We start from the raw sequence: 16,447 nt of genomic DNA on the forward strand, positions 1-16,447 counted from the left end.
ACAAATCTTTGTGTTGATCTGTCATTTCAAAGCAACTCATGTCCATTTCAACAATTTCGTAATTTGGCTCAACAAATGAATCAGCAAATAGTTTTTCTTCATCTGTAGCACTCATGACATTAGGAATATGTTTGGCTACATTTACTAATGCACTCTGGGAAAAACAGGTGTCGGTTTCTGTTTTCATTGGTTTAATCAAACATTTTTCATTGATGCCCTCCTCGGTATTCCTATTTATAGTAAAAACTGAAGCTGAGTGCTTGCCCAGAATGTACAATTTCAGTCTATGTTTAATGTCCAAAGGAGTTGGGTGATCATTTGAGCCTCCTGCTCCTCTAATATATGAAAAAAAAAGTTCTCTAAAAGGTCTTGATTTAGACGATAAGTTATGATGTAATCGACTTTGTACATTGACTTCAAATATTCAAAAAGGTTAACTAGGGAACTGTTGCTTAGTAGAATTCCTTTTTGAAATGGCAGTAAACTTTCACGTCGACCAACTCTCATGGACATTATCAACTTATTGACATCATTTAGTAAAGTGATTTGCTTTTCTATGTCAGTACCAAATGCATTTTTTCCTGAATCAATTCCAAATTTGCTTCTGGCATTAAATAAATCAAACCAGTTATTTACTAATTTTATCAATCTAGCAGCTTCTTCCCAATCTATGTTTTTCATGAAACCTTTCATTCCACATCATTCAATAGCCTTCGATATCTGATTTGAAAGTACCTGGGCTGCAGGCCGAACTTTTTGTCTTTCTGATCCCTTTATATCTAAATGATATCTGTTAATTTTATGTGCAACAGTGAGTTCAGAAGAAGACATTGAAATCAGTAGTTCTAAACATTCCCTGTTCACCTCTTTTCCATTTGGCAACTTAAATCCCTGGTCTAACAAATTATTTCTAACAAGTTTCAATAAATGAGGAATATCTGCAAATACAAACACCTTTAAGGAATCGTTTTTCGGATGACTGAAAAAACATTCCTTATTATGTGCAATGTTAAGCTGAGTCCACAAGCCCCTATTCCCAAACCCCATGTCACTTGTTATGGCTACAACAATGAAACCCACAGAATATAGATTTGATATTATTTCAAAAATAATATTTTTTTCATGTTTTGGTCAAATGCGTAATATATAGGTTGCTTCCATTGACCTATCAAACCTCGTGCCATGACAGTTTGACAAGTTTTGTGTGGGCCAAGTTTGTGTTCAGTACTTGTGTCAATACATATACGATTTGAAATATGTATTTCATCAAATGTTAGTACAGTCAGGCGTTCAAACTCTGCCAGCCCTACTGATTTGTGTTTCATTAATTTTAATACATCATGCAATACACCATTCTCTAAATTTAAACATTTAGCCCAATCTCGCAATGTTGTGAATCCTGGTAGGGGATAGTTATTACCTCTTAAAAATCGGTAGGCTTTAGGACTTACACTTCTTAATGATATTGCTGCTGCTATATCGTCAGAACACCAATTGATTTTCTTCCCTTCCTTTGGACTTAATAAATGTTTTATTTATGTTAACTAAATTACACCCAGAACTTCTAACATGTAAGCCACTTACATATAACAAGAAAATTAGAAACGTGTTAATATCTTCAATTTGATTAAATAAATTTAATCAACCTATATTATATTTGTATTCTATAATTTTGACATATATTAGTCCTACTTTTCACGTGCGATATTATTCTTCTCTAGTGTTAATATTATATTATATAATTCCATTGCCGCTGTAATTATATTGTAGTTCCTATTTTATTTTACTTATTTATTTATATTATTATTATTTTTTTATTATTTTAATATTATATCTGAACTGCGACCGAGCACGAGCGCTGCTCATTCGGTCTCAAATTTTGTTAATACTACTGTATCTTCCTTTTATATTGCTTGTATTATTTTATTTGTATTTCTCTTTGTTTGTTTTGTATTTATATTTCTTTATTCTGTATATTTGAATTTAAATAAATAAATAAATAAATAAAATTTGGCCAGGAGTGAAGATTTTCCCCAGCATTGCCTCAGTTTCTTGGTAACGGTTGTTCTTCAGATCCGCAATTTCTTTCTTCAGTGCCAAATTTTCTGCATACAAATCATTGTATTTCTGTTTCCAAATTTCGGTCTCTTCACGTACCTCTCCAATTAATATTTTCAAAGCGTGGACTTCGTCTTCATGAGTACGAGTGCTGAAAAAATAAATATATTTGTTGACTTTCCAGTTTGTTTAAGCTTATAAGGAACTACAGTATACTCTTATTCACAAGGACAATGTTTACTTAAGGTAATCGGCTACTGCTGCATGAGAGCGAAAATTGAAAAAATACCCAAGGATGTAACAGAATATGAACTTATGACATCACTCTTACAATGATCTGACAGACACAGTGCTTTAGTTTTTTCGGCTACTGCTCTTCCAAGTACTACATTATCTTTTTCGATTGGATATTGGGTTAGGCGAGAGCGGGTACAATCCCATAAACACCCCGGCAGTTTCCCGGCCTATTGTGCCAACTCTAAAATGTGAAGAGGAGAAGAACTCCGATGGTGTCATGGCTTTCCAACAAGCCATCCACAGACTCCACATCTCCCCCGCCCAAATGGTCCGTATCTCTATGTGTAAACGACACATGTCATCTTCCGAATCTGATGAGTTCTGGACAATGACCCCGAGGTACAGGATCGGGCAGATCTTCCCAGTGATTTAGGAATCTATGGAGAAGATCGGTGGGAGATCCGCCAGGTATATAAATCCACCTATAGTTGCAACCTATACATAGGCAGATGAAATGATATGAAAGGAAGGAAGTGAAGTGTTGGAGGAACGAAGCAGGATAAATAGAAGAACCCTGAAAATCCCAAGTTTGTCCACTACAAACATCACTCCACCCTCACCGAGGTTCGAACTTGGCTAAGCGATCATGATAACCTAGTATCCCAGTAAACTGAGCTACTGGGAAGGCATCACATTATCTTAGTTTTATTTTATGTGTAATATAATTATACGCACATACTGTATTATTTAAATTAAACTAAAATGTTTACGAACAAAAAACAAACCTTACCTTACTAAATCATTCTCATTCACAAATGTACCCTCAGATTGCATTGCTTCTGCAAGTGTTACATTATTTGTGGTTATTTCATTTGCAATCATTTTACGACGCCTCTTCTCCAACCTGATCGATCTACTTTCGGCTTCTTCCAGTGATCTTTTCCTTTTTGTAGTTTCCGAGGATTTCGGAATGTTTTCGTTAGGAATGGCATCTGGTTTTAAATTTCTACTGTTCGCTGGAATGTAGTTCAACAATAGCTCTCTTAAGGGTATTTCAAAACTATCTGCAGTGAAATGACGAGAGCATACATGAGCTGAAAATAATAATAATAATAATAATAATAATAATAATAATAATAATAATAATAATAATAATAATAATAATAATTTTATTTTAATGGTACTAATAATAATAATAATAATAATAATAATGATGATGATGATGATAATAATAATAATCAATTTATTGTAATGGTAATAATAACAATAATAATAATAATAATAATTGTAATGGTACTAATAATAATAATAATAATGATAATGATAATAATAATAATAATAATAATAATAATAATAATAATAATAATAATAAATGTATTGTAATGGTAATAATAATAATAATAATAATAATTTTATTGTAATGGTACTACTAATAATAATGATAATAATAATAAATTTATTGTAATGGTAATAATAAGAAATATAATAATAATAATAATAATAATAATAATAATAATTTTATTGTAATGGTACTAATAATAATAATTATGGTGGTAATAATAATATTAATAGTCTCCACATCAATCATGTTTAATACATATATCAATGTGTGCATTCAAATTTTTCTATTGTCAAGAGAAACACTTTATGAAGTATTTTACTGTTATGTTACGTTATGAAGTTTAAATCGTAAGTCAGAATAAACATTCTTGTTTTAGAAATTCTAACTTACCGTGTTTTAAATTGAACTTGTCTGCTCTTCGACAAGCAGCGATCCACGTGCTCGCTAAGTCTTTGTTCTTCGGAAATCCGTAATATTTTATGTCGCTTCCTTTTGTTTTCTTCGAGTGGCTGTTACAGCCATACATAGCACAGCCCGGCATTCTAGTGCATATTTCTTTCGCATAGGTAAAAAAATATTCACACAATATTAGGACACACCTGTCACCATAACTATGTTTAAAGCTACTGTTGTGCTCGATTCCCAGCTCTGACCTCCCAGTGTGACGTCACATGCGCAGACCGGACGCATTTGTGTCAACGATCCGTCACACCAGTATTCTTCCACCATGACCCCCGGGAAAGATCCGGTACTCAATTTTATAGGAGGCTGAGTGAACCACGGGGCCGTTCTGAAAGTTTGGCAATGAGAAAAAAAATGCTGTTACCACCTGGGATCGAACCCCGGACCTTCCAGTCCGTAGCCAGCTGCTCTACCAACTGAGCTACCCTCCATAAGTATTTACTTTTTAAGATAAGTTTTGCCATCGTGCACTGAAATATTGTATATATTATGTTGTAACTATGTTAGTAATCTAAAGAAAATTAATATATCTGCTAAACAAAACTACACCAATAAAAACACAGAACACCTGACATCTTAACTGCAAAAATCAAGAATTCGGACAGTAAATTTCAACCAATCAATATCGCCCAAAAGACCACCAACCATCAAAGGAAACTAGGTACATCAAAATCTACATAACAGAGTTTTAGCACAGTCTACTATATACAGTCGCGAAGCTTGAGGTGATTTTTTGCAAATCTCGTGATAAAGCGCTCCAAGCGGTTAGCAACTAGAAACAATAGACTGTCCACGGTCGACTTTGGACTGTGTCGTATTTCCTTCAATTGCTAGCTCGTTGCTTATTTCACATTGATGCTTGTGAAATGTTCGTTATTAGTTGTAATGAAAATGTTAATGGCTAAAATACAATAATTGGAATAATAATATTTTACTAGAGACGTAGAAAAATTAAGTTTGTTTTAATGAAATTTATTGATCACGTTTTATTTTCAATTCTGGTGGGATTATTATTGCTTAGGTCTACTTTTTTTTTTCAAAGGATATGTTTTTAATTATAGCTGTTAATTTTGTTGTTATTTTTATTTGTTACTTTACTAGAGATGTAGAAAAAGTCTGTAATAAAATTTATTGATCACGTTTTATTTCCAATTCTGGTGTGATTATTATTACTTTGTTGTCCACACCTGTGGAGTAACGGTCAGCGCGTCTGGCCGCGAAACCAGGTGGCCCGGGTTCTTTTCCCGGTCGGGGCAAGTTACCTGGTTGAGGTTTTTTCCGGGGTTTTTCCTCAACCCAATATGAGCAAATGCTGGGTAACTTTCGGTGCTGGACCCCGGACTCATTTCACCGGCATTATCACCTTCATCTCATTCAGACGCTAAATAACCAAAGATGTTGATAAAGCGTCGTAAAATAACCTACTGAAAAAAATATATTACTTTGTTAACTACGTAAGCCTACACTACAAGTACCGGTACACGTAAGTTACTCCATTAATTCATATTTCCATTATTGTTGTTGTAAAGGGAAATGCAAATTAATATTTATTGGTTTCATAGTTAATTATCGCTATAATCTTGAATGAGTGAAGCGATTATAGTAAATTTCAGTTCGTTTTGCACAAACAAAAATAATATTAACCTATTTCTTGCAGGTATATTCGAGTTTATGGTGGAATTTAATATACTTCATTAAAATAATAAATTAACTTCATGCATTTAATATTTCAATAATGGAAGAAAGGTGTTAATTTTTCCAAAAGAACACAACGAAAGTGTAACATATTTTGTCTCTACTAGGAGAGAGATCTGCGATGATGAGGCGATAGTAGCGATCTTAGTGGTGGGAAACTACCCATGTTTGCATTTTTACTACATATTGAGCTTCGCGACTGTATATAGTAGAGTGTAGTTTTAGTTACTGAAAAGTCGTATCAAATCGAAATATAGGGCCTAATATTGTATAAATTACATTTTTTGGTTTTAAAAAAAGTCTAAGCATCCTGGAATCCAGAGAGAGAGGGAAATCCCTCTCCCCGGCCACTCCTTGAATTCATCACTGAATACCATAGAAACTTAATTTTCTATTTCATACATTGCACAGTTGACTGTGTAGGACTTCAGATCAGTAAGCTTAACTTACTTAACAGAGTTTAGTTCACATATTATACTTACCTTCAACGTTTCGGTTGTGAGCTCTACAGTGGCTCCAGCAGCAGTGAAAGCTCCCAAGACTTCTATCCCAATTGCCAACCATTCTCCGCAATTTTTACTGCACTTCTCACTTCTTTCTTCCCCGAATCTAAGAAGTCTCGTCAAATGTGTGCGCGCCTTCCAGTGCACAGATCAATTCTGAGGCGATTATTTCGATACACCATCAGTTATTCTCTTGGGCCTAGTTAAATCTAGATTGTAAAAACTGGACTGCAGTTGACTGGGAAGCAGTTATACCACAGTCTAGTAGGCCTATATACAGTCGCGAAGCTCAATACGTAGTGAATATGCAAACATTAAATAGTTGCTCACCACTAGGATCGCTAATATCGCCTCATTATAGGCAATGCAAAATAGTGCCGTCACAGTCTATTGTTTCTAGCACCCTCAAAACTCAAGCTTCGTGACTGTATATAGTATACTGTGGTTATACCTCTACATTCGCTCTTACTTCGTTCTCGCGCTCGGCAGATGCCGTGGCTAAAATTATTGCTCTTACGTTCATGAAATTTTTGTGCAAAACTGGTTTAGACATACAATTTGCGCAAAACAACTCTATTGTGAGGACATCTGATGATAAATTAATGTATTTTATGCGCGTGGACATAAATTATCTCCAGATAGATGTACATTCGATCTCTAGTCAGTCACTTATTTGCCAATTAGTTTCAACGTTCACGTAGTATCATATAACCACAGTCTAGTATATACAGTCACGAAGCTTGAGTTTATGAGGGTACTAGGAACAATAGAATGTGCAGCTACTATTGCGCATTGTCTGTAATGAGGCGATAGTAGTGATCCTAGTGGTTAGCAACTATCTATGGATGCATATTTACTACGTATTGAGCTTCGTGACTGTATATATTAGACTGTGGTATAACTAGCTGTTTCTGACAGTCAATCGCAATGTACATGTGTTAGTTTGCACCACTTCCGTTTTGTTTTCAGATTGCGGAAGAAAAATAACGAGGTTTATAATTATTTTTTCTTAATGATTATTTAATTTATTATTTATTCGCAGTAATAAGTTTTGTAAATTTATGGAAATTTGATTCGGTAATTTTGATTTATTATTGGTAAAATTTGTGCCAGCATCCGCGGTTATACAATGAACATAAGTGAATTTTTTTTAGTTAAAGTAGTTAAGAGTTTTGTTGGAGGTTATTACAATACTTTTGGGCGAAATCTCAATATTTATTGTAACTTTATTTTATTTGAGGCTATAAAATCTTTTGTTTTAAACTAGGATTAGATACCCTATTATGTTAGATATAAATTATTTTTAACTTAAGTAGTATTAGTTAGGGTCTTGAAACTTGAAGAATTTGGCGGTGAAAAAAAGAAAAACTGAATCCAAAAAAAAAAGAGAAAGTAAATAGGTATTCCTTCTTAAACGTAAAATATAATACGTTTTTCCCCGCGCCGAGTAGGCCTACAGATATGGGAACCTTTCAGGAACTGGTGTTGAAACAAAAAATTTCAAATTTCCTAGTGGTTAGCAACTATCTATGGATGCATATTTACTACGTATTAAGCTTCGTGACTGTATATATTAGACTGTGGTATAACTAGCTGTTTCTGACAGTCAATCATAATGTACATGTGTTAGTTTGCACAAACTTCCGTTTTGTTTTCAGATTGCGGCAGAAAAATAACGAGGTTTATGAAATAAAGAAAAACTGAATCAAAAAAAAAAAAAAAAAGGCGAAAGTAAATAGGTATTCCTTCTTTAACGTAAAATATAATATGTCTTTCCCCGCACCGAGTAGGCCTTCAGGTATGGGAACCTTTCAGGAATTCGTGATGAAACAAAAAAATTCAAATGTTTACTGTAAGAACACTATGAGCCACAGCTGTACGTTAATATTATTAATAGTTATGCCATGAATCAATGTAACTTGTGTGACCACGACCAATGACGCAACCTTACCTCGCTACGGGCATGCGCATGTCGAATTTTCTATAAAATTAGCCGTGCAGCGCAGTCTCTCAGTAATATCTCGGCATCAAGAACAGCTACAGACCTGTACTACCACTCGTTTGATTTGTAATCGTAAGTTCTGCAATATTATAGTGATAATAAACACGTAAGATAAACTTAAAGTGGCCCATAATAAAAAATTTGTGAATTGGGACTAATTACGTATTGTTTATATGTACATACGCCCAGAAATGTTTAGCTTTCGAGATATAGGCTTTCACAACACATACTAACCAGAATGTCTTTTTCTCCCACAGGTGATTTCCTGCAAAACGTGATATTATTAATACAATTTGGTGTTATCTGGTTAGTGGTACATTATGTTGATTGGACATTGTTGAGACATTTAGGCTATATAGTACCAGAAAAAAAATAACGACCTGACTCTTGGTATCATTTCATAGCGCAATTCACACGATACATTTGTGATCAGATCAACACGTTGGTCAGAAGTGTGGCCTTGGAAACCAAGTATTTCCGTACCTATGTACTCGCCTGACCCATGTTGTATGTGGAACGTAAAAAGCGGCGCTGCGATCTTTGTTGTTACTTTGTGGGAAAGAGAAAGATATGGTCTATGACTAGAATAAGAAAGAGATCATACTGCACAAGTGACGTAACACCGGAGCGCTGTGTATTAGTATAAGTAACTGTCGTTCCACACAATTAATACCGGTAGTCGGATAATACATATAAATCATTTTCATTGTTTACATACGAGGAACACATTCTTGGAAGTTACTTCGCATATTTTGAGACTTTTGTACATTTTCTCAGTAACAGTCTACTAGCAATTCGGTTGTGTTCTTTTCTCTCCGTACCTTACTTTGTGGGGATACGGAGCTGGGATGAGGACAGTACCTACTCAAGTGCGAGAAAACCTAAATATCAATCGTGTTCAGTGACAGTAACCATGATAATTATGTAACGTATAATGTAAATTTTAAGAAAATGAAGTACAAAATTGGCCCCTTTTTACGTTTATTACAACAATTCGCAGAAATAACCCAAAATCGCGAAGATTCGTATTAAAATAAGACCATTTCTTCTTTATAATATACACGAAATGTGAAAACAATTCAAAATTTAAAATTTAAAGAAAACTTAATTTTAAAGCTTCATGTTGCTGTAAAAAATCAAATTAACACACTCTAATTTGAAACTTATAGTACATATAAAACATCAGTAACAGAACCTGGAGTAATTTCAATTATATTTTAATTTTCCACAGTAACATAAAGCTTTAAAATCCAGGTTTCTCAAAACTTTAAATTTTGAGTTGTTTTCCTTTTGAACTGGGCCGTCGATATGAGATGCTAAATACTGTAATTTACAAATATAGCCTTTATTGACATAAAATTGTATTGTCTTAAAATATGGAAAGGTGTTAATTATTTACATACTATACTATATATCCTACATGTAAATATTTGATTAAATATTATCACATAGTCCTTGAATCTTGTGACATTTTAGGTTCATAAGAGAACTGTGTATTTTCATAATGCAAATGTATTTCACCAAAGAATAAGTTATAGCCTATTACAAAACAGACATTTTGATGTTTTTAAGAGGAGGTTGAAGAATGGAATGACCAATAGTGACAGGCTGTCATTTTTTTAACTACTCAACCAATAATAACCAAATTAAAAAAACTGTAAATGTGTGTCTTGCATATGAATTTCATTCTGTTTGAATGAATTGTTTAGCTAGGTTTATGAGTTCTTTAATTACGTTTTTCTTTCTGTAACTCAAAAGACTAGTTTTTAATGTTATATCTTTTCTAAAAAACTAATATTTTTTCACATATATTAGGAGCCATATGTTACAATCTCAGGAATAAAGGATCTCATATCTTCATTACGATCATATAAAACAAAAATTATTTGAAATATTCGACATTTCCAATAGAAAAAAATTCGTTTTCAGAATATTTAACATAGTACGAATAACTGTTAAGACGTATCAATATGATTGTTCATTTTTTGGTGTAATATAGTATAATTTTCAAAATTTGAATCAAATTGGACTTTCAGCTTCTGAGAAAAACAATATTTAAGATTACAAAACGTAGTTTTGAGAAAAACAGCGATGAAGATCAATTTTATTATTGGTGTTATGTAATCTAACATGCTTCAAAACATTTAAAGGGATAAATGATAACCTTAATAAGCTATATAATATTGTGATTCAGAAAGAAAGTGGCTGGTTTAATCGAATTAGAAGTGAAAAATGACATTTTTGGTCTTTTCAGCCTTCAACCATCCCTTAAATTGAATATAATGCCAAAGATTCGGGAATTTTGCTGCACAAACATTCCACAAACTATTAATGTAAAATATCATAAAATATAAACAGTTAAAACGTTATTTACTCAATCTAATTAAGAAAGGAGATTCTTAAATTGTGTGCATTTCAGTTTCTTTGGCACCTGCTTAAGAAATCACGCATCACTATCTGAAATTCCCGTTGAAAAATGGAGAGAATTTTTTTCGGACACCATTTTTCAGTTTTTCAAGCATGTGAATTATTTTTATACGTGTTATCTTTTAAAATTCCCTAGAAATGTCATTGAGAGATTAGGAGGGGATTCGAGAAGGCCACATTCTTTCTGCAAACGCTGTATGAAATTTGTTCAAAGAATAAAGAGTTGTATGTGCTATCGCAGAATCCTGTTGGAAAAAAAAGCAAAAATACTCTTACTCTCCGTTAACTCAGATAAAACGTGTTTTACATTAATAGTTTATGGTTTGTAGAATTACCGACATTGCGTTATCTCAGCAATCAGCGCGTGAGGGCGTGTCTGCTTTGTGGAGGGGGGGTGACAGATTGTTCACCTGGTAATGGTTACAAATCGTCGGTGAACTCTTTTAGCAAGACTCGGAGTCTGAGTTTTATGAAGTTATGAGAATACCAGTACTTCTGTGGCTCATGTAACAATGCACATCACAACTTAATGAAATTATGAGAATAAACACAAACATTACCTACACTAACATAAAGCTCCTGCCACTTAACACATGTTTTTTCCGTATTTTCAGTCTTAATAATTAATACACAGCACTGAGCTTGTTAAGCCATTAAATTAGAAAACATTCATATTGAAGAAGTTTTCACGGTAAATATTTCGTTAACTCTGAAACCATATATCAAGAACTCTTTACATTGAAGTATAAATTAATGTTTAATGTTCATTTAATCAATATAATTTTTCATACAGTACATTTATATCCTGATGTTAAGTATATAGGAAATATTATTACAGTAAATAAACGAATGCAGTACAATTTTTGCTATCATATCTAACTGAATTTTTACATAAATATTTGTAATTTTTACTGCGAACTTAAAGTTTTATTATTATGAACTACGAAAAAATCATCACGAAAACAAATCATGAAAAATGTGACAGAAGATCCACACAATCGCGATTATTGCGTGAAATGTCTTTGCTTTATTATTATTTTATTTTATGACAAAACAATACTAAATAAATTAATACATTTTCTGTCTATTCCCCTGCTTACAAATAATAAGCTCTTCCATTTTTATGTAACTCTCCTTTATTACATGGATTCTTTCCTCAACAATATTCGGTTGTACGCAGATAACACTAGTTGCTTATTAAGTAGACCTAAATTATTTAATTACAAGTACATTACGCAACACTCGACAAATGGCAGCACGCGTACACTTAGGCACGAGCAGCATCTAGCGGAGACTTCTTGAAATTCATGTTACGCTAAGAAGTTAGATTTTCTTACCAATTGTAGGTACTTCGAACAATGACGCATTCATTTCAAAAAACTAATTAACGCATCTATATCTCTACACATAGGCCTATTATTTATCTGCGTCAAATGGTAAATCTGTATTGAAAAAATGAACATTAACATTATATGAGAACTTTATCCAAGATTATGTTCTTGGCCATTTGCACCAGCACGCTATCTCAAATATTCTGTTAATATAATTTTTTCATAGTGAATGTCATAATCACAATTCACCTAATTGTTTTAAATGTCCTTACTACTGTACTTTACAAGTTTAACATATTTTCCATGCCATGATCACCACCTGTCCTTCATTGGTATAAAAATACAATCACCGAATATTCAGAAACAAAATATTCTGTCATATAAAAATAAATCTGCATAAAATGCACTAAATATGCAACACAAACATACAATTACAACAATGTAAATATAGTAGATCAGACGTTAATATTGACTTTATAGATCAGTAGCGGTTTGTCAACATGCTGGTTTTATTTTACTCCTGATCACATATAAAACAGATTGTTCAGCCCTATAGGCTTTGACGGTAACAACTTTCATCAATTTCACTATGCTGCCATCTAGCTACTGCATTTGAATTGCATGGAGCAATTGTACTTTCATCTAGCGGTCGTTAACAATCAACAGTGGCGATCCTGGTGGTTATTCTCTTCCACATGTTAAAGTTTTTAACATGGGAATGACCAATCTCTTATATACGTAACCTGGAATTTTACTTATAAATAGGAAAATATCGCTATCCTACTGCTTTTCATTGAGAAGTACAAAAACGCAAAATAAATGTCTGAGAGATAAGCGGGATGTAAATTCCTTTAAAAAGAATTATATTCTAGATTGTTAAAAATTAGGGGAATACTATCTTTCTTTTACTGTATATTTCTTTCTTACTACACTACAGTACTTTTTCCTTTACTTCCTTTTTCTTCTTATTTCTTTGTTTCTTTTCTACTATCTTCATTGTCTCCTTCATTTCTTTCTAATTGTCTTTATTTCTTCAGTTCTTAATTTTTTTATTGTCGTCAAAGTGGTCCCTTAATTTTTTTGAATAGTATATAACTGATAGGAATTTACTCAAACATTTCTTTCCTTTTTATACTTTCTAGTTTCCAGAACATTCAAGTTTGGTATCAGTTTTAAATTTATATATTTCAAAATTCTCTTCCATGGAATGCAATATAATAAACCGACAACAGACTAATCTTCAATGTAATTTAAAAATAAATAAAAGTGTTCACTGCAATACCACTTCAATCACTTCGTCACATTAAAGCCAGTCGTGCAGAGAAACATAGAAAGGCGCTTTAAAATGCACATTATTATACGGGACTCACCTTACCGGCCCTGTGAAAAATCCAAAAGAAAACATCAACTGTTACTCCAAAGCTACTTGATTGAAACCACGTTTTTATTCGTCAGCTTCCGAACTGATAACATCTACATTACAAGCTTCATAAAAACATTAACGAGTCATTATAGCCTATCTGTATTAACCCATGCAGTAGCTGAATGGTCAGACCTTGAGCCTGACGTCACCTCTTATCAGTTCCACTACATCCCCACTCCCAGCTTCCCCTTTGATGTTCCCCTCCGGCCAGGGCCGGTAAGCTCAGTCCCACACTATATGTTGGAGTGAGATGATAACCTTAACTTCTCTCTTAAGCTCGATTCACATTATACGGAACATCAACGTCACGGACCATCACCGTCACCGTCACGTCCAATGCAAACTCATTCACATTTGACGGCAAGTGACCGTCAGTTTGCCGGCGTCATCAAGAATAGAGAAGTAGTCAATGTTCTCAAACAATGTCGTAGCTCCTATGAGAGACAATCAATTGCACTGTAATTTTTAGGATTCATATAGAAATGTCTAAGGAAAGCATAGAAAAAAACTGGAATCAAAATCTTTTATGGACAGTGAGAAAAAAAAATACTAACTTCGAAGTCATCCGTTGAAAATAAACATTGACATATGAAAAGTTGATAAGCGACAAACTTTTTTATTTTATTTTTCACGTTAGATGTGGGTTCAAAGCGAGAGCGATGATTTCTATGAGAATCCGCAGTTCTAACAGATAAAAGTTGTCACTCTGCATAAGAAAGTCCGCCACGCAAACCCCCGCATTAATCTCACCGTAACTCGCAAACCGGTACAGGTTTTGAATATCAGCCACTTTTAAAAGTAATTTTCATTCTTTCTAAACATTTCTCTCGCTTTGACTCCCCATGTAACGTGAAAAGTTTGTCGCTTATCACTTTTGAGAGTATCAATGTCTATTTTGAACGGTGACTTCGAAGTTAGTAATTTTTTTCTCACTGTCCAAAAAAGATTTTGATTTCAAATTTTTTCTATGCTTTCCTTAGACATTTATATATGAATCCTAAAAATTACAGTGCAATTGATTGTCTCTTATAGGGGCTACGTGTTAATATTTAACGGTGCTGCTAGAAAAAAACCGTCCACGTCACGTCAAAACATTCTCCTCGAGAATCCCAGATGGTCCATGCCGTTGACGGTCCGTGACGTTGCCTGTATATGTGAACGCTACCATATAAAATGCGTTGTACAATGTTTCGATATAACGCTGCAGGTCCGTGACGTGACGTTGATGTGACGTATAATGTGAATCGAGCTTTATTGTTGGTTATTTTACACTTCGCGCGTATACAGGAGGGAAATATCGCTATAGCGATAGGTAAATATTGAAGTGCGTATCCATTGCTGATGTAAAGGTTTAAGTAGATATATTTTACGGAGCTGTCAAAGTATAAAAGTTCTTGATTTTCAATAACTGGTCGTTGCCTAAACCCCTAACCTCGTCAAACGCAGTTATTGATGTGCATTAAGATAGAAACTCTTACGAAAAGCGTGTTCACCCACATTAATAATACAGGCTACAGAAGAAAATGCCTACGTATCTTCTGGTCATAAGCTGTAAATGAATTAGACTACAATAAAGGTGGATTGAGATCGTACGAGACCAAAATCTATACTAATGAATGAATCAATGGATTCTCCTTATTGTAGTTTGTAATTAAATCGTTTTTGAGCTTTTTTCGTGAAGCTTATAAATATGAATCGGATAAGAATAGTTTCTGTAATGAAAATACTTTGTCAGATTTAAAGAAAATAATAGAGTTCTGGCAAGAATTTTTTTTTTAAATCGAAATTTACAAATAGTTGCAAAATTAATTATAGTGCACTGAACTATAAGTTCACTTTTGTGATAAGTCGAAATTGGATCCGTTCTCGAGGTTCAGTTCTTTTAAATTACACAATAAAATCGGAAAATATGTACATATTTAATAGAAGTTAAAAAAAACTTTCATGGAAAATAACACATTTGCAAGGAGTTTTCCATCTCCTTTGACATCAAGTCCAAAAACACAGATTCTCTTTAGTTACATATCGGTACTTCACATTATTCTCTATTTCAGTTTAGATTTGTGCTTTCCTTGTAATGAAGACTTTGAAAATTATGTTTTGCTTGAGTCATTAATATTTGACGAAAGTTCTACAAACTTCTGGCATATTGTCTGGATGGGGTATTCTTTGTCTCCGTGTTAAATATAATAATTACAGTATGATGATGCTGCAGTGTTTGTTGTGAAAGTTTAAAATTTAATTGGTTGTATTTAACCTAAAATAAGCGTATACAGATGTCACTTTACGTGGAAAAATCCGACTTTTTTTATAACAAAAAAATAAAAGTACGGGTATGAGTTTAAAAGTTATGATATTCATATAAAAAGAACTAAACTCAGGAACTTTCGCAGCGATGCTATCTTTTGCTTTTGTAGTAGAAGCTCAGTGTTTGAAAATGAGAACAAGTTAAGTGTGACTTTTTAACTCACTCGCCCAGTCAGTAGGCGCAATGTACGAGGATTAGCGGTACTGCGAAGTTCAAGTAGTGTATAAGTATAATATTCCAGAGTGTCTATCACATAAAAACAAATAGTTTGGATATTCAAAAGTTGACAAAAGGAACAGAAGAGGCAGTTCCATCCATAAGTCGGCGATAGTAGCTAAACACAACAATCCAGAAATATATTAAAATACCTGTAACAGAAAAGGAAAATAATTAGGCTTTTGTAAAAATACATAATCTTATGAAATAGAGAAATATTTAATTCGTCAACATCGCGCGTTCACAAACAAACACACACACACATACGCGCACGTCAAAATGATGTTACAGATTTCAATAATTTAATATGCAAAATCTATTGAATGTATCTTATTATAAGATGTTTGTTTTAAAATAGAAATTCAAAGTTTAATTCCTCTGCGATAGCCATTGTCATTCGCCGCTAAAGAAAATGGCGACGAATGCAGAACATAAAGAAATCT

At 33.3% G+C, this 16,447-nt stretch overlaps 1 protein-coding gene across 2 annotated transcripts in view; it reads right to left on the bottom strand.

The window, feature by feature from the left end:
- Window positions 1-12,987: 12,987 nt before the first annotated feature.
- Window positions 12,988-16,447, bottom strand: part of LOC138709427 (lysosomal-associated transmembrane protein 4A-like) — a 105,427-nt gene continuing 101,967 nt past the window's right edge. For both annotated transcript variants that reach the window (XM_069840182.1, XM_069840183.1), the window contains one exon: window positions 12,988-16,156. In XM_069840182.1, coding sequence (XP_069696283.1) covers window positions 16,065-16,156 — 92 coding nt within the window. In that variant the 3' untranslated portion in view covers window positions 12,988-16,064. The remainder of the gene's footprint in view (window positions 16,157-16,447) is intronic.

This window comes from Periplaneta americana, chromosome 11 (genome assembly GCF_040183065.1).
Source record: "Periplaneta americana isolate PAMFEO1 chromosome 11, P.americana_PAMFEO1_priV1, whole genome shotgun sequence".
Taxonomy (NCBI): domain Eukaryota; kingdom Metazoa; phylum Arthropoda; class Insecta; order Blattodea; family Blattidae; genus Periplaneta; species Periplaneta americana.